General features: G+C 43.1%; 1 protein-coding gene across 7 annotated transcripts in view; it reads right to left on the bottom strand.

Annotated features, from left to right (window-relative positions):
• Positions 1–19,659, bottom strand: part of nin (ninein (GSK3B interacting protein)) — a 91,792-nt gene that overhangs the window by 12,916 nt on the left and 59,217 nt on the right. For 3 of the 7 annotated variants that reach the window (XM_036955302.2, XM_036955305.2, XM_090211652.1), the window contains 15 exons: positions 19,114–19,238; positions 18,313–18,417; positions 18,030–18,170; positions 14,839–15,725; positions 11,948–14,626; positions 10,892–10,990; positions 10,644–10,713; positions 10,023–10,211; positions 8,726–8,842; positions 8,255–8,368; positions 7,789–7,935; positions 6,556–6,735; positions 6,156–6,305; positions 5,733–5,825; positions 4,202–4,309 (listed from right to left, as the gene is read on the bottom strand). In XM_036955302.2, the coding sequence (XP_036811197.2) occupies positions 4,202–4,309; positions 5,733–5,825; positions 6,156–6,305; positions 6,556–6,735; positions 7,789–7,935; positions 8,255–8,368; positions 8,726–8,842; positions 10,023–10,211; positions 10,644–10,713; positions 10,892–10,990; positions 11,948–14,626; positions 14,839–15,725; positions 18,030–18,170; positions 18,313–18,417; positions 19,114–19,238 (5,204 nt within the window). The remainder of the gene's footprint in view (positions 1–4,201; positions 4,310–5,732; positions 5,826–6,155; positions 6,306–6,555; positions 6,736–7,788; positions 7,936–8,254; positions 8,369–8,725; positions 8,843–10,022; positions 10,212–10,643; positions 10,714–10,891; positions 10,991–11,947; positions 14,627–14,838; positions 15,726–18,029; positions 18,171–18,312; positions 18,418–19,113; positions 19,239–19,659) is intronic. The other 4 variants (XM_036955306.2, XM_090211654.1, XM_036955303.2 and 1 more) reach the window with 3 other exon arrangements.

Genomic DNA, 19,659 nt, shown 5'->3' with positions numbered 1-19,659 from the left:
TTATAGAGGTAGAATATATAATATATTTATATTATCCAACTGTTATAGTGGTAGAATAGAAAATATATTAATATTATCCAACTGTTATAGTGGTAGAATATAAAATATATTTATATTATCCAACTGTTATAGTGGTAGAATAGAAAATATATTAATATTATCCAACTGTTATAGTGGTAGAATATAAAATATATTTATATTATCCAACTGTTATAGTGGTAGAATATAAAATATATTTATATTCCCTGTTATAGAGGTAGAATATAAAATATATTTATATTATCCAACTGTTATAGAGGTAGAATATAAAATATATTTATATTCCCTGTTATAGAGGTAGAATATAAAATATATTTATATTATCCAACTGTTATAGTGGTAGAATATAAAATATATTTATATTCCCTGTTATAGAGGTAGAATATAAAATATATTTATATTATCCAACTGTTATAGAGGTAGAATATAAAATATATTTATATTCCCTGTTATAGAGGTAGAATATATAATATATTTATATTATCCAACTGTTATAGAGGTAGAATATATAATATATTTATATTACCCAACTGTTATAGTGGTAGAATATAAAATATATTTATATTCCCTGTTATAGAGGTAGAATATAAAATATATTTATATTATCCAACTGTTATAGAGGTAGAATATAAAATATATTAATATTATCCAACTGTTATAGAGGTAGAATATAAAATATATTTATATTACCCAACTGTTATAGAGGTAGAATATATAATATATTTATATTATCCAACTGTTATAGTGGTAGAATATAAAATATATTTATATTATCCAACTGTTATAGAGGTAGAATATATAATATATTTATATTATCCAACTGTTATAGAGGTAGAATATAAAATATATTTATATTATCCAACTGTTATAGTGGTAGAATATAAAATATATTTATATTCCCTGTTATAGAGGTAGAATATATAATATATTTATATTATCCAACTGTTATAGAGGTAGAATATAAAATATATTTATATTACCCAACTGTTATAGAGGTAGAATATATAATATATTTATATTATCCAACTGTTATAGTGGTAGAATATATAATATATTTATATTATCCAACTGTTATAGAGGTAGAATATAAAATATATTTATATTACCCAACTGTTATAGTGGTAGAATATAAAATATATTTATATTACCCAACTGTTATAGAGGTAGAATATAAAATATATTTATATTATCCAACTGTTATAGAGGTAGAATATAAAATATATTTATATTACCCAACTGTTATAGAGGTAGAATATATAATATATTTATATTACCCAACTGTTATAGTGGTAGAATATAAAATATATTTATATTACCCAACTGTTATAGAGGTAGAATATAAAATATATTTATATTAACCAACTGTTATAGAGGTAGAATATAAAATATATTTATATTCCCTGTTATAGAGGTAGAATATAAAATATATTTATATTACCCAACTGTTATAGTGGTAGAATATAAAATATATTTATATTATCCAACTGTTATAGTGGTAGAATATAAAATATATTTATATTACCCAACTGTTATAGTGGTAGAATATATAATATATTTATATTATCCAACTGTTATAGTGGTAGAATATAAAATATATTTATATTATCCAACTGTTATAGAGGTAGAATATAAAATATATTTATATTCCCTGTTATAGAGGTAGAATATAAAATATATTTATATTACCCAACTGTTATAGAGGTAGAATATAAAATATATTTATATTATCCAACTGTTATAGTGGTAGAATATATAATATATTAATATTATCCAACTGTTATAGAGGTAGAATATAAAATATATTTATATTATCCAACTGTTATAGTGGTAGAATATAAAATATATTTATATTATCCAACTGTTATAGTGGTAGAATATAAAATATATTTATATTACCCAACTGTTATAGTGGTAGAATATATAATATATTTATATTACCCAACTGTTATAGAGGTAGAATATAAAATATATTTATATTATCCAACTGTTATAGAGGTAGAATATATAATATATTTATATTACCCAACTGTTATAGTGGTAGAATATATAATATATTAATATTATCCAACTGTTATAGTGGTAGAATATAAAATATATTTATATTACCCAACTGTTATAGTGGTAGAATATATAATATATTTATATTATCCAACTGTTATAGAGGTAGAATAGAAAATATATTAATATTATCCAACTGTTATAGTGGTAGAATATATAATATATTAATATTATCCAACTGTTATAGAGGTAGAATATAAAAGCCACATCATTTGTCACTTCTCTTATCAAATACTTATATTCCCCAAAGTTAAAAATTAGAGATATTCTGTCAGGTGTTTGTGGTTCAGGTCCCATCAGAGGTGTAATCAAGGCAGATCAGAAGGTTCAGGTCCCATCAGAGTATAATCAACGTGTTAGTGGTTCAGGTCCCATCAGAGTATAATCAACGTGTTAGTGGTTCAGGTCCCATCAGAGTGTAATCAAGGCAGATCAGAAGGTTCAGGTCCCATCAGAGTGTAATCAACGTGTTAGTGGTTCAGGTCCCATCAGAGTGTAATCAACGTGTTAGTGGTTCAGGTCCCATCAGAGTATAATCAACGTGTTAGTGGTTCAGGTCCCATCAGAGTGTAATCAAGGCAGATCAGAAGGTTCAGGTCCCATCAGAGTGTAATCAACGTGTTAGTGGTTCAGGTCCCATCAGAGTGTAATCAACGTGTTAGTGGTTCAGGTCCCATCAGAGTATAATCAACGTGTTAGTGGTTCAGGTCCCATCAGAGTGTAATCAACGTGTTTGTGGTTCAGGTCCCATCAGAGTGTAATCAACGTGTTTGTGGTTCAGGTCCCATCAGAGTGTAATCAAGGCAGATCAGAAGGTTCAGGTCCCATCAGAGTGTAATCAACGTGTTTGTGGTTCAGGTCCCATCAGAGTATAATCAAGGTGTTTGTGGTTCAGGTCCCATCAGAGTGTAATCAAGGCAGATCAGAAGGTTCAGGTCCCATCAGAGTGTAATCAACGTGTTTGTGGTTCAGGTCCCATCAGAGTATAATCAAGGTGTTTGTGGTTCAGGTCCCATCAGAGTGTAATCAAGGCAGATCAGAAGGTTCAGGTCCCATCAGAGTGTAATCAACGTGTTTGTGGTTCAGGTCCCATCAGAGTGTAATCAACGTGTTAGTGGTTCAGGTCCCATCAGAGTGTAATCAACGTGTTTGTTGTTCAGGTCCCATCAGAGTGTAATCAACGTGTTAGTGGTTCAGGTCCCATCAGAGTGTAATCAACGTGTTAGTGGTTCAGGTCCCATCAGAGTGTAATCAACGTGTTTGTGGTTCAGGTCCCATCAGAGTGTAATCAACGTGTTAGTGGTTCAGGTCCCATCAGAGTGTAATCAACGTGTTTGTGGTTCAGGTCCCATCAGAGTGTAATCAACGTGTTTGTGGTTCAGGTCCCATCAGAGTGTAATCAAGGTGTTTGTGGTTCAGGTCCCATCAGAGTGTAATCAACATGTTTGTGGTTCAGGTCCCATCAGAGTGTAATCAACGTGTTTGTGGTTCAGGTCCCATCAGAGTGTAATCAAGGCAGATCAGAAGGTTCAGGTCCCATCAGAGTGTAATCAAGGTGTTTGTGGTTCAGGTCCCATCAGAGTGTAATCAACATGTTTGTGGTTCAGGTCCCATCAGAGTGTAATCAACGTGTTTGTGGTTCAGGTCCCATCAGAGTGTAATCAAGGCAGATCAGAAGGTTCAGGTCCCATCAGAGTATAATCAAGGTGTTTGTGGTTCAGGTCCCATCAGAGTGTAATCAAGGCAGATCAGAAGGTTCAGGTCCCATCAGAGTGTAATCAACGTGTTTGTGGTTCAGGTCCCATCAGAGTGTAATCAAGGTGTTTGTGGTTCAGGTCCCATCAGAGTGTAATCAAGGCAGATCAGAAGGTCCAGGTATTCCCATAATCAACGGTAAAGTGTGAATGTGTCAGTAATGAGCTGCTGAACACAGTGAGAGTGATGATACTGTATACTAAGTGCTAGATTGTAGATCACCGGATATGCCAACTGCATATTGATTCAAAGAGCAGGAATGGCATATAGAATTAGGATTCAGTTATAGTTAGAGGCATGATTAGCCTGCTACGGGATGTGATGGGTAGCCCTGATCTCTCTCTCTCACCTGTATGTTCTCTGGGTTGAGGTCGTCCCTGTGGTGTTGCTCTCTCCGCTCACCAGGCATCCTGCGAGGGGATGTGGGCAGCAGACCAACCAGCTGAACTTGGAGGGCCTGGAGACACCAGACAGACAGACAGTCAGGAGAGAGATGAGAGAGACAAGGAGAGACACAGAGAAAAGAAGAGAGACCGAAAGAGAGAAGTAAACACAGAGAGAGAAGAGAGAGAGACAGAGAGAAAGGACGTAATGTAGGGTGGGAGGGAGAGAGATTAGATAGATGAAGGTTATGACAAAGGGACATGAGTGTGAGGACATGAGGAGCTAGCCCAACTGTTGCCAGGCCAACTGTTGCTTGCCCAATTGTTGCCAGCCCAACTGTTGCCAGGCCAACTGTTGCCAGCCCAACTGTTGCCAGGCCAACTGTTGCCAGCCCAACTGTTGCCAGCTCAACTGTTGCCAGGCCAACTGTTGCCAGCTCAACTGTTGCCAGGCCAACTGTTGCCAGGCCAACTGTGTTTCTGGAAAACTGCTGGAGTTACATGGTAGTTATAAAACTAGTTTTATAGAAAACGACAGAAGAAGAAAATGAGACATTAAAAGGGAGTCTGGGTGTTGGACAGGGAAAGACAGATGCAGTGAGATTAGATGAGAGGAGCGTATGTGTGGGGGAAGTTAGGGGAGGTCGGTAGAGCATCCTGTCGGGCTGTATGGTACGGCAACTGCTCCGCCCACAACCGTAAGGCTCTCCAGAGGGTAGTGAGGTCTGTACAACGCATCACCGGGGGCAAACTACCTGCCCTCCAGGACACCTACACCACCCGATGTCACAGGAAGGCCATAAAGATCATCAAGGACAACAACCACCCGAGCCACTGCCTGTTCACCCCGCTATCATCCAGAAGGCGAGGTCAGTACAGGTGCATCAAAGCTGGGACCGAGAGATTGAAAAACAGCTTCTATCTCAAGGCCATCAGACTGTTAAACAGCCACCACTAACATTGAGTGGCTGCTGCCAACACACTGACACTGACTCAACTCCAGTCACTTTAATAATGGGAATTGATGGGAAATGATGTAAAATATATCACTAGCCACTTTAAACAATGCTACCTAATATAATGTTTACATACCCTACATTATTCATCTCATATGTATATGTATATACTGTACTCTATATCATCTACTGCATCTTTATGTAATACATGTATCACTAGCCACTTTAACTATGCCACTTTGTTTACATACTCATCTCATATGTATATACTGTACTCGGTACCATCTACTGTATCTTGCCTATGCCGCTCTGTACCATCATTCATTCATACATCTTTATGTACATATTCTTTTTCCCCTTACACTTGTGTCTGGTCTATATGGTAGTAGTTTTGGAATTGTTAGTTAGATTACTCGTTGGTTATTACTGCATTGTCGGAACTAGAAGCACAAGCATTTCGCTACACTCGCATTAACATCTGCTAACCATGTGTATGTGACAAATAACATTTGATTTGATTTGATTTGATTAGAGAACTGACCTCCAGAAGCCGTGCCTGTAGCTGGGCCTGTTGGGTCTTCAGACCTTCGTTCTCCTGACGAAGACTCTCCAGCTCTCTCTGGACCTCACACACCTGACAACCACCACACAAGGCCATGAGAAAAGGAAAGACATAACAAACATAACAAACACATTGTCAAAAAAGTGAGAACTGCTTCAGAAGAACATGTTACTTATGAATGGTAGGTAGGTGGGAAGTAAGCATTGTTGTGAGTTTTATTTTCCATATTTTCGACATTAGGTTTATCCAATTAATAATCAAGGAAAATTTGTTATCAATAAAATTTTTTAAAAAAGTACTGTATGAAATGTCTGAATTTCAAATAAAACGTGAAAAAAAAAACGATCAAGAAATCATAACAGCATACATAAATATAATAACAGATCCTCCTGTATAAATGACCTTGTTCTGAGCAGAGAGTAGCTCCTGATGCATCACGTTCAGCTCTCTCTTCAGAGCAGTCTTCTCCTGTTCCACAGTCTTCACCACGCTGGACTGGCCCTGCTGTTTCTGCTGCTTGACGGTTAAGATGGCTGCCTCCAGCTGACGTGTCTGTGGAAAGACAATACAGTGTTTCAAAAAGGTATTCATATGCAGGGTGTACGGTTCTATAAAATCTCTAGAACGTAAAGGGGACGGTTTCCTGGACACACATTAAAGCCTAGACCTTGACTGAAATCCAAGCTCAGATCAGAATCTCCATTAAAAGCTCTGTGTCTGGAGAAAATACTGGCCCCTAGACCTTGAGACATCAAAAATCAATTTGATTATGTCTGCATTTGATTTGCCTCTGTTATCTCACCTTGTCCCTGCTGTGGTGAAGGTCGTCCTTGGTGTTGTGGAGCTCCATGGTCAGCCTCTCGTTCTCCTGCCTCAGCAGCTGCTGCTCCTGTTCCACCAACCTGGCCAGCTCGTCCCGGTACAACTTCTTGTGCTGGCTCTGGTATCCGCTGGAATGCAGGGCCATCTCCAGAACCTGGTTCTGATTTAAGGAAACAACCAGGCTGAGCATTCTCTGCCCCTTAGAAATAACTACATTTTTAATTTAACCAATCAATCTCATTGAGGTCAGGACACCTGGACTGAATAATTACCGGAAAAGACAAAGCCGCTCAGACCACAGCAATTTCACTAGATCTAGTAATTGTATTTTTTTATGCCCTAGTCATTTTATTTGGTGATACTAATTGACATAAAAGGTCACTAGACGATAAATATAGGTGCCAATGTGGACAGTTGAATCACCACAGGTCTATCCGGCTTGTCTAATCAACCAATCAGAAATGTAGCTGAGATGGCCTCCTGGTTTGGGTGTATTGCTACAGGGTGTCTGGTTAAAGACGAGGTGTATATAACTCTAATGAATGTCACCACACCAACCAATCAACCACCCACCAAGCCAATGAACCAATTACCCACCTAAACAACCAACCAGCGAACCAACCACCCAGCCAACGAACCAATTACCTACCTAAACAACCAACCAATCAACCAGCCAATGAACCAATTACCCACCTAAACAACCAACCACCCACCCAGCCAACGAACCAATTACCCACCTAAACAACCAACCACCCACCCAGCCAACGAACAAATTACCCACCTAAACAACCAACCAGCGAACCAACCACCCAGCCAACGAACCAATTACCCACCTAAACAACCAACCAATCAACCAGCCAATGAACCAATTACCCACCTAAACAACCAACCACCCACCCAGCCAACAAACCAATTACCCACCTAAACAACCAACCAGCGAACCAACCACCCAGCCAACAAACCAATTACCCACCTAAACAACCAACCACCCACCCAGCCAACGAACCAATTACCCACCTAAACAACCACCCAGCGAACCAACCACCCACCCAGCCAACCAACGAACCAATTACCCACCTAAACAACCACCCAGCGAACCAACCACCCACCCAGCCAACCAACGAACCAATTACCCACCTAAACAACCACCCAGCGAACCAACCAACCACCCAGCCAACCAAACGATCAGCGTGTCGTCAAAAGAAGGCCTTACCTTATCGTTGGCATTCTGCAGCTGTTTGTGCAGTGACATCACTTCCTGTTTGAGGGCGTCCTTCTCCTGCTGTGACACGCGGAGGTCTGACTTGAGACGGGCGTTTTGGAGGTTAACGGACTGGAGACTTTCATCCAACACATGAGTCTGAAAGAGGAGGAGAATACTTTGGTCATTAATAGATTTACAAACCTTTTCCTTAGATGCCCCAGTATTATTCCCCCCCCCCCCCAAAAATACATACTTTTACATAATTCTAACAAATCAGAATGAATTCGAAAAAACTTTATTGTCCACGTGACAAATTTGTCTTTGGCTTGACACACATAGAACAGACATTCTAAATGACGACAACTTAGAATGAAAGTAGCGACACGTTGAATTATAGACTATAGCAGTGTCATAAGTGGTTGACAGGAAACAAGGCAAGAGTCAAAGGTTGCCAGACTGAACAGAGCATCCTTACCCTCTCCTGAAACTTGGCAAGCTGATTGCGTAATCCCTGGGTTAGTTTCTCCAAAGCCTTGTGTTCCTGCAGGAGGAGGGAGAGCTGGCACTCCACAGCCCCCATCTTAGCCACCTACAGATGGACACAGGGAAGAGGAGTGTGGTAAAGTTAAGTACCACACCTAAAATACTACACGCACGTCTCACATTGCATTCACACCCCATCCGTGCCTTCATATTTCCCTCCTTATCCATTTCGCCTTCCCAATTGTAACTTTCTATCTTAATAAAAATACTAAATCTTTCCAGCTGAGGACAGGCGTTACCTATAACACACACACACACACACACACAACACACACACACACACACACACAACACACACACACACACACACACACACACACAACACAACACACAACACACACACACACCTAGTAAGTTCTATAGATATTCAAACACCCATGATGTGTGTCTGCTCTTGTCTCACCTTATCGCGGAGGGTGGTGATTTGTAGCACCAGCTGAGCCTTGCCCTCCTCTAGTAGTACAGTCCCTTCCACAGCGTTGGTTAGCTCCGCCTCCAGGGCAGACGCACACACTGCCATCTGACACAGAAGAACAAGTCGTTAGCCAATAGGAATCCAATACTTTTCCCTCAATATGTCTTTGCTCTATTTCTACTATCCGCATTCCTCGCTTCCTACTCAAAACGCATCGGAGAAGAAGGCCAGAGTGCAGGGTACTTTTCCTCGCTTCCTACTCAAAACACATCGAAGAAGAAGGCCAAAGAGCAGGGTACTCTTCCTCGCTTCCTACTCAAAACACATCGGAGAAGAAGGCCAGAGAGCAGGGTACTTTTCCTCGCTTCCTACTCAAAACGCATCGGAGAAGAAGGCCAGAGAGCAGGGACCTTTCCTCGCTTCCTACTCAAAACGCATCGGAGAAGAAGGCCAGAGAGCAGGGTACTTTTCCTCGCTTCCTACTCAAAACGCATCGGAGAAGAAGGACAGAGAACAGGGTACCTTTCCTCGCTTCCTACTCAAAACACATCGGAGAAGAAGGCCAGAGAGCACGGTACCTTTCCTCGCTTCCTACTTAAAACACATCGGAGAAGAAGGCCAGAGAACAGGGTACCTTTCCTCGCTTCCTACTCAAAACGCATCGGAGAAGAAGGCCAGAGAGCAGGGTACTTTTCCTCGCTTCCTACTCAAAACGCATCGGAGAAGAAGGCCAGAGAGCAGGGTACTTTTCCTCGCTTCCTACTCAAAACGCATCGGAGAAGAAGGCCAGAGAGCAGGGTACCTTTCCTCGCTTCCTACTCAAAACACATCGGAGAAGAAGGCCAGAGAGCAGGGACCTTTCCTCGCTTCCTACTCAAAACACATCGGAGAAGAAGGCCAGAGAGCAGGGACCTTTCCTCGCTTCCTACTCAAAACACATCAGAGAAGAAGGCCAGAGAGCAGGGTACCTTTCCTCGCTTCCTACTCAAAACACATCAGAGAAGAAGGCCAGGGAGCAGGGACCTTTCCTCGCTTCCTACTCAAAACACATCAGAGAAGGACAGAGAACAGGGTACCTTTCCTCGCTTCCTACTCAAAACGCATCGGAGAAGAAGGCAGGGACCTTGAATCTTCTTGTACAATGCCTTTTGAGGAAGAGGCGAGGAGCGAAGAGCAAGGAATCGAACAAATACTAATTATGAAAAAGCGCAAAAAGCCTGAAAATGGACAGGTGGACTCTGAAAATGGACAGGTGGACTCTGAAAATGGACTCTGACAGTTTTACCTTGTTCCTGTTGTCCTCTGGTTCATTGTGCTGCTGGTCTCTGACAGCCTCCTGTCTCTCACTCTGTCTGAGCAGTTCCCCCAGCTGTTGGCTCAACCCATCCACTCCTGCTGCATTCTGGGCGTTCTTCTCCGACAGCACCCCGTTCTCATCCTCCAGCTGCTGACTGCGGAGACGCAGCTCAGAGATCTACAAGGGGGGGGGGGGGGGGTGCAGATTTAGGTTAGCTTATTACAGTATAAAATACACCTTATCGAGGTGAAAGGTCAGGACTTGTTTTCTCGTGTGGGTGCCTCTACTGGATGTCGTTGTTCTGGTTTATTTCCATTCAGAATATCTGCATCAGAAACGGTACCCTATATTACCTACATAGTGTACTACTTTTGACCAGGCCCGGTGCCAAAAGTAGTGCACTATATAGGGAATAGGGTGCCATGTCTGACACAGACAGATGTATTAGATTAGCTCTTTATTGCTGATGGCTCTACTACAGGTCTTTCTTGAAATCAAGCTACATAGGCTTTAGAAACAGCTGTCTTGTTGCAATGCAGAAGTGGAGCCACATATAGAGGAGAACCATGTTATAGGGTCAAATTTTGAGTGGGTTTACTTTAGTCTTACCTGTCTCTTGAAACTCTCTGCTTTCTTTTGTGCAGATATCTTCTCCTTCCTGAAACGCTCCAGTTTCAAGCTAAGGTAGGGGAGAAGGACGTGTCAATTCATATGACCCAATGACATGAAACCTACACCATGCAGTAATACCACGGGAAATCCCAGGGGAAATGTTTGTGGGGTGAGGGCGGACCAACATTTCTGGGACCGGGGGCTTAATATGTTTTAATATCGTATATTGGCATGATGTTTCTTACAGCGTCTCCTCCCGGGTCTCTCTCAGGTCCTCTTCCTTCAGCACGGAGATCTTGTGTCTGAGTAAGAGGTTCTCCTCTGCTAAACGACCCGCCTCATTCCTACAGCCAACAAGAAGAAACCACATCAGCCAACAGAAGACCTCAAGTCATGCTAGCTAATTTGATAAAACACAACGATCATCACATTATTCCTCTTTTGTAGTCAGACTATTTAAGAGTTAGTTAAAATGTTGTTAACGCAGAGTGAATTAAGTATATAAAGTAAACTGAACCATTAATTGAGGTGTTTAAAAGCAGAACCCCATATATCAGGGGGTAGATGTGCTCTAGTAGTCCACAAACAACATGCACCAATGACAGGACAGGACAGTCTCACAAAGGGTGTTGCATAGCAACAGGGTGGGATTGTACAGTGGCAAGGCCACAACATGGCCTGTTATTATAGCTGTTGCTTCACATGCAACTTTCTAAATCTAGAAATATGAATTACAAGAGAATTGACGTCACAGATCTACTTCAAAACACAGACGTCACAGCAATGCTACAGGAAGTTACATTAATAAGCCAATGACAGCACTTACATCTAGTGCCACAGGAAGTTGCGTTAGCCAATGACAGCACTACATCTAGTGCCACAGGAAGTTGCATTAGCCAATGACAGCACTACTTCTGGTGCCACAAGAAGTTGCATTAGCCAATGACAGCACTACATCTAGTGCCACAGGAAGCTGCGTTAGCCAATGACAGCACTACATCTAGTGCGACAGGAAGTTGCGTTAGCCAATGACAGCACTACTTCTGGTGCCACAAGAAGTTGCGTTAGCCAATGACAGCACTACATCTAGTGCCACAGGAAGTTGCGTTAGCCAATGACAGCACTACTTCTGGTGCCACAGGAAGTTGCGTCAGCCAATGACAGCACTACTTCTGGTGCCACAGGAAGTTGCGTTAGCCAATGACAGCATTAATAAGCCAAGCACAATATTGCAGCAGGGATGGGATTCAGAAAGCAGCAGGTGCATAGGGTCGGTAACTGGGATCATACATCCAAGTTACCTATGGGTCTGCATCTTTTCATGCATCTTCAGCGACTTGTCCTGCAGGTCTGTTAGGGCTCTGCGGAGCTTGGCGTTCTGCTTCTCGAACTCCGTGCAGCAGTCCTCCAGCTCCGACACCACTTGTATCTTAGCCTCCAGTTGGGAGTTCAGGTCCAGGAAGGACTCTTGTTCTTGTTCTGTGGTGGCGTCTTCCTCGGACTCGGCCTCCAGCTGCAGAGCCATAAGAATCTCATCCTGCCTCTCTAACTCACTGACTAGCTCAGTCAGCTTACAATTCTCCTCTCTCATCCTGGTGATCTCGTCCACCAACGCTACTTGCTGATCTTGGAAGTCTTGGATGATGTGCATCTTGCTCTCGAGGCCCACAACTCTCTTCTCCAGCCGACAGTTTTGTTCCTCAAGCTTGGCGTTTTCACAGATGCACTCCTCGTATCGGATCTGAAGCGAGGTCATATCTGAAGACGTCACCTTGATCTCGTTGACCTGAGCTTTGAAGGTGTCGTTTTCCTCTAAAGCTTGCTGATCGTTTTCTGCTGAAAGACTCTCTAGTGCATCCGACTTCTGCTGAAGCTCGGAGATCTTCTGCTGTAGCGCCAGGTTCTCCTCAGTGGCAGTGTCATACTGGCTCTGTAGCTGAGCCAGAAGACTGGCCTCGCTCTCCAACTGACTGACTTGCTCATGGAGCTCCAGGATTTCACGGATATAGTCATCTCGCTCATTCACTGCTTCTTCGCACCTCTGCTGCAGCTGAGGAATCAGTTCCACAGGCTTTTTCTCTAGATCTTGAGTTTCCTCGAAAAGACAAGCCACTTTGGTATCGTCAGTGTCATGACCTATCTCCTCTAGGGCTGAAGAGACAACCAGAGACACATAACTCTTCACTTCTTCATTAATCAGATCATCTTGAAGTTCCTCCTCTTCAGGCTTATCATCGAAAACAGTTTCTTGTACACTAGCATCATTCTGTCCAATCTTATCAGGGGAGGAGTCTTTACACTTAATCTCAGAGGGACAGACATCTCCATCAATGTCATTACTTTGAGGTTTCTCCTCTGGAATGGACATTGCTACAATGTCATCGTTAGTGTCTTCGTCCATGTTGTCCTCAGCCTGACATTGGCATTCAGACGATTGGGATTCCTCAACAAGGTCTTGGCATTCTTCTGGAATAGCAGCGACTTCACCATTGCATGACTCAACACTGATAATGTTTTCAGGACATACCTCAATGTCTTCAGAGGTTTCAGCATTCATCCTTCCCTCGCTAGCGTTGTCATCTTGTGCTTGCTCCTCAACGGCAACAGATTCGACCACTGGGTCTGGGCCATCGTCCACAGTAGTTTCATCATCACATGTCCCATCAAAATGAAGAGTTATGGTGTCTTCAGGACATTCCTCTAACCTATGTGGAGTTTCAGGTATCATCTCCACCTCATCATCTTGTCCTTGTTCACCACAGGTTTCAGATGCCTCTACTAAGACATTCAGGTTGTCTGAGGTAACAGTTATTTCTTGATCACAAACTTCTGCAGTGATGTTCTCAGAAATCTCCATCTCGTGAGGCGATACAGTAATAATCTCAACTTTGTCATTTGGTCCCTGCGCCATAGGGAATACATATTCTACGTCAAGACCTTCACAGTCCTCTGGGACAACATTGTCACATGTCTCATCACTAACGGTAATGTTTTCTGAACCTACTTGTTCTTCGAGAGCTGCAGCCTCTATATGTTCCTCGCCTAGTGGTGCTACATTTACTTCATTTGATTCTCCCATGTCTTTGCCCCCTGTCATGTCTGCAGAGTCTAGAAGTCGGTTGAGCTCATTCTCGATTTCCCGAATTCTAATACTAAGCTGGTCTCTCTCGACCAGAAGCTCTCCTTTCTCATTGTCCTGCGGGTCGGAGGAAGGACGGCTCTCCTTCAGCTTCAGTTCCAGGTCCGAGATGTTCTCTTGCAGCTCCAGCCTCTCAAACTGAAAGTCCACAGCTGCCTGTCTCAGGAGATTCTCCAGTTCTTTGATCTTCAACTTCTGGTTATCATGTTCTGAGAGCAGCTCACTCATCTCCTCAAGCTGCTTCTCAGCCAAGGAGTGCCTCACCTCTAATTCAGAAAGGTTTCCCTGAAGTTCTGCCCTCTCCTGCTTGAAGTCCTCCACGGCCTGGTTCAGCAGAAGCTCGATCTCCTGGGCTTTCTTCTCAGACTTGGCCAGAAGCACGTCTTTAGTGTCCAGGTTCTCCTGCAGCCTATTGTGAAGATCATTCAGCTGCCTACTCAGCTCAATCTCTTTGGTCTGGGCTAAACTGATGAAACTCTCCAGCTCCTTTTGGAGTTCATGGTTCTTCACAACCAATGCGCCCATCTCTTCCTTATGGACACTCTCTAGCAGCTCCCTCTCTTTCACCAGGTCCTGGGTGATGGTCTCTCGCTCTTGTTCTCTGGTTTCCTGCAGAACTCTCCTCTGCTCTTCAGCTTTCTGAAGGGCTTCCTCCGTTTCCGCATCCCATTTGGTTTTCTGCTCAGCGTGGTTGTCAGTGAGTGCCTTCAGCTTGCTCTGATAGTGCTTCTCCAGGTTGGAAACGTCGGTTTGGAAGCGCTCTGCGACAGCGTCTTGGTCGCCTGAGAACCGGGCCTCCACCTCCCTGATTTTCTGGGAAAAGTGGCTCTCTAGTTCTTTCCTGTACATGGTTAATCAGCAAGAGTTATGGACCACAGTTCCCACACCCTCAGAAATACTCACCTAAATCTACTTCCATAGCATAGCTGTAGTTACAATTGTCAAGTAGTTCACTACATTAAGTAAATATGATTAAGGTTTTCATGGACAATGCTGGGGACCATTTAAGAACAGAAATCTTACACTGATTTCATAACAGTTAAGCTGTCTTACCTTTCCTCAGCGATATCCTCTCGCAGTTTGTCCAGCAGACCACTGAGCTGTTCCCTCTCCTCGCTGTGTTTGGCACTCAGTTCCTGCACGGCCTGTCTGTGGGCCTCCTCCAGGCGCTCCTTCTCCTCCTCCATCATCTGCTCCAGCCTCTTCTCCACCTCCTCCTTCTCTCCCGCAAGCCTCTCCCTGTCCTCCTGCAGCTGCTCCTGGAGCATCCCCTCATAGTCCTCCTCCAGCTGGAGTCTCTCCCTGTCCCAGTCCTCCCTGAGCCTCCTCTCCACCTCCTCCTGCTGCTCTTGCTGCTTCAGCTTCTCCTCCGCCAACCGGGTGAGGAGAGTCTCCTCCAGACACTCCTTGAGCTGAATTTGTTCCAGCTCCCACTGCTCAGTGAGACGTATCTCCCTACTGTCCTGCTCCTTGACTAGACGTAACATCTCCTCCTCTAACACGGTCTGGAGCGACTCGTTACTCTGCTCATCCAGCTGAGCCTTCTCCCTCTCCCACTCCTCTGTGAGTCGCATCTCTAACTCCTCTCGCTCTGCCTGGAACTTCAAACTCACCTCCTCTATCCTAGCCTTCATCGTCTCCTCGTGGCTCTGCTGTAACTCCATCTTCTCCCTCTCCCACTCCTCTAACAGTTTCCTCTCCACCTTCTCCCGCTCCTCCTGTAGCTTCCCCTTCTCTTCTTCCAGCCTGACCTGAAGGATGTTGTCGTGCTGCACGTCCAGCTTGTTGAGTTCCAAGGCGTGAAGTTTCCTCAGCTCCTGCATCTCTGTGTCCAGGCCCAGCTCAGCCTTCGCTTGTTGGGCCTCCAGGACTTTCAGCTGCTCCTCCAGGTCAGAAATCTGGATACGGGACTCCAGGAGCTCCTGTCTCAGGCTGCTCACCTAATAGAATAATACATATTTGTATATTTACACTTATTTTTTTACCAGGTACGTTGACTGAGAACATATTCTCATTTACAGCAACAACCTGAGGAATAGTTACAGTTGAAGTTGGAAGTTTACATACACCTTACACGGAACCCAAACCGGCTGCGCGCGTGCACCATCAAACATATATTTATTTTGTCCCCCCAACACCAAACGCGATCACGACACGCAGGTTAAAATATCAAAATAAACTCTGAACCAATTATATTAATTTGGGGACAGGTCGAAAAGCATTAAACATTTATGGCAATTTAGTTAGCTAGCTTGCACTTGCTAGCTAATTTGTTCTATTTATCTAGTTTGCTGTTGCTAGCTAATTTGTCCTGGGATATAAACATTGAGTTGTTATTTTTCCCTGAAATGCACATGGTCCTCTACTCCGACAATTAATCCACACATAAAACGGTTAACTGAATCGTTTCTAGTCATCTCTCCTTCTTCCAGGCAACTTTCATAAATTAGGTGCATTACTGCCACCGACCTCGTTGTTCTTTCAGTCACCTACGTGGGTATAACCAATGAGGAGATGGCATGTGGGTACCCGCTTCTATAAACGAATGAGGAGATGGGAGAGGCAGGACTTGCAGCGCGATCTGAGTCAGAAATAGAACTGACTTCTATTTTAGCCCTTTTGCAACGCTCACACATGCGATGCGGTCATGTGGTCAGCCTGTTTGCCAAATACATTTAAACTCAATTGTTCACAATTCCTGACATTTAATCCTAGTAAAAAATTCCCTGTCTTAGGTCAGTTAGGATCACCACTTTATTTTAAGAATGTGAAATGTCAGAATAATAGTAGAGAGAATGATTTATTTCAGCTTTTATTTCTTTCATCACATTCCCAGTGGGTCAGAAGTTTACATACGCTCAACTAGTATTTGGTTGCATTGCCTTGAAATTGTTTAACTTGGGTCAAACGTTTTGGGTAGCCTTGCACAAGCTTCCCACAATAAGTTGTGTGAATTTTGGACCATTCCTCCTGACAGAGCTTGTGTAACTGAGTCAGGTTTGTAGGCCTCCTTGCTCGCACACGCTTTTTCAGTTCTGCCCACAAATGTTCTATGGGATTGAGGTCAAGGCTTTGTGATGGCCACTCCAATACCGTGACTTTGTTGTCCTTAAGTGATTTTGCCACAACTTTAGAAGTATGTTTGGGGTCATTGTCCATTTGGAAGACCCATTTGCGACCACGCTTTAGCTTCCTAACTGATGTCTTGAGATGTTGCTTCAATTTATCCACATAATTTTCCTACCTCATGATGCCATCTATTTTGTGAAGTGCACCAGTCCCTCCTGCAGCAAAGCACCCACACAACATGATGCTACCACCCCCATGCTTCATGGTTAGGATGGTGTTCTTTGGCTTGCAAGCCTCCAAACATAACGATGGTCATTATGGCCAAACAGTTCTATTTCTGTTACATCAGACCAGAGGACATTTCTCCAAAAAGTACGATCTTTGTCCCCAAGTGCAGTTGCAAACCGTAGTCTGGCCTTTCAGGTTATGTCAATATGGGACTCGTTTTTACTGTGGATATAGATACTTTTGTACCTGTTTCTTCACAATGTCCTTTGCTGTTGTTCTGGGATTGATTTGCACTTTTCGCACCAAAGTAAGTTAATCTCTAGGAGACAGAACACATCTCCTTCCTGAGCGGTATGACAGCTGTGTGGTCCCATGGTGTTTATACTTGCGTACTATTGTTTGTACAGATGAATGTGGTACCTTCAGGCGTTTGAAAATTGCTCCCAAGGATGAACCAGACTTGTGGAGGTCTACAATGTTTTTTCTAAGGTCTTGGCTGATTTCTTTTGATTTTCCCATGATGTCAAGCAAAGAGGTACTGAGTTTGAAAGTAGGCCTTGAAATACAGCCACAGGTACACCTCCAATCGACTCAAATTATGTCAATTAGCCTATCAGAAGCTTCTAAAGCCATGACATAATTTTCTGGAATTTTCCAAGCTGTTTAAAGGCAGTCAACTTAGTGTATGTAAACTTCTGACCCACTGGAATTGTGATACACAGAATTATAAGTAAAATAATCTGTCAATAAAAATCTTGGAAAAATTACTTGTGTCATGCTCAAAGTAGATGTCCTAACCGACTTGCCAAAACTAAAGTTATTAACAAGACATTTGTGGAGTGGTTGAAAAACTAGTTTTAATGACTCCAACCTAAGTGTATGAGTGGGAATCGAACCCACAACCCTGGCATTGTTAGCTCCATGCCTTTATCAACTAAGCCACTCACCTCCTCCTCCTGGTGCTCCTGCTTCTCCTTCACCCCAGCCTGTCTCTGCTCTAGACCGGCCCGCTCCTCCTCAGCATTGTCTAGTTGGGCCTGAAGCGCCAGGGCTCGGTTCTGGATGATGGACATCTCCCCTCGTAGTGCCTGGAATGATTGATTTTGTTATTAAAGTGTATTGTATCTTCAGGATGCCCAGTTCACATGAACTTATAAAAACAGTGTATTCCTGACTCAAAGATTTAATTTACAGTGTGTTAAACTGCAGTAGCAAAATAAATGATCATACATGTACACACACCTGGATCTCCTCCAGGTACTGCAGGGACAAGGCTACCTTCTGGGCCTCCAGGTCGGCTTTCTGCTCCTCCACCTTCTGGTCAAACTCACTCACCTGCAATGAGACGGGGGAAAATCCAATGTAGCTAAATCAGATCCGTCTCTGGGACAGAAAAACCCTGTGTGGTCCAATGGCACCCATCTATGCCATAGTCAGCATGGGTTTGACTCCGACCCACAGCCCTATGACTCTACCGCCCCTGTCATCCTTGTCTGCTACTACTACTACGACTACGGTTGTCACGACTTCTGCTGAAGTCGGCTCCTCTCTTTGTTCGGGCGGCGTTCGGCGTTCGACGTCACCGGCTTTCTAGCCATCGCCGCTCCATTTTCTCATTGTTCCCTTTGTTTTGTCTTGTTTCATTACACACCTGGTTTTCATTCCATAATCACACTGCATGTATTTAGTCCTCTGTTCCCCTCCATGTCTTTATGTGTAATTGTTTATTGTTATGTGAGTATGTTCAAGAGCTAGACTTTAGTATCATGTTCAATGTTTTTTTGGGGCACTTTGATGTCATTTTGGGCCTATTTCTTGACCGGAATAAAAGTGCGCCTGTTAACTCTACTCTGCTCTCCTGCATCTGACTTCGCCTCCCTTACACAGCCGTAACAACGGTCCAATCTAAAATCACAAAAAAATACAAAAGGAGTGAGACTTCCCCATCTAGCACCAATCAAATCTCTGAGAAGGTAAACATGGCATGGTTTAAGAATACGGTTGAAACACTGCTAGATATGAATCGGTCACCTTGCTCTCCAGCTGAGCCTGTAGCTCCTCCATCTCTCGGAGGTGCTTCTCTTTCAGCCGCTCCAGCATCATCTCTGCCTCCAGGCTCATGTTGAACAACGGCTGGCCCTCCTCTGAGCCTAGACCTGGAGACACTCAAATCAATCAAATTTATTTTATAAAGCCCCTTTTTAAAAATCTGCAGCTGTCACAAAGTGGTTTACAGATTACCAGCCTAAAAAACCCACAAAAGACTAGCCAATGCAGAAGCAGAATCACAGCACCACCAGAGGTCTCGTCACAGTCCCCAAGTCGAGAACAGACTATGGGAGGCGCATCACTGATCTACATCACTGACCTACATATCACCTTGCATCCCAAATAACTACTCATTAGGTGATCAAGATGAGCGATTTTCCATCTTGCATTGCTCAAACAGATTCCCCCTAAACACTAGATTGGATGAGGATGGGATATGGGCATGAAGATATGATAGTGACCATATTCCTTCTTACAGTGCTACTTACCACTAGGGCCTGACATTTGGGATGGAACCTATGTTGTGCT

This window comes from Oncorhynchus mykiss, chromosome 19, assembly GCF_057628025.1.
Source record: "Oncorhynchus mykiss isolate SJ-2025 chromosome 19, ASM5762802v1, whole genome shotgun sequence".
NCBI lineage: Eukaryota > Metazoa > Chordata > Actinopteri > Salmoniformes > Salmonidae > Oncorhynchus > Oncorhynchus mykiss.
Note: the sequence above shows the minus strand (reverse complement) of the source record. Positions and strands in the feature narration are given on the sequence as shown.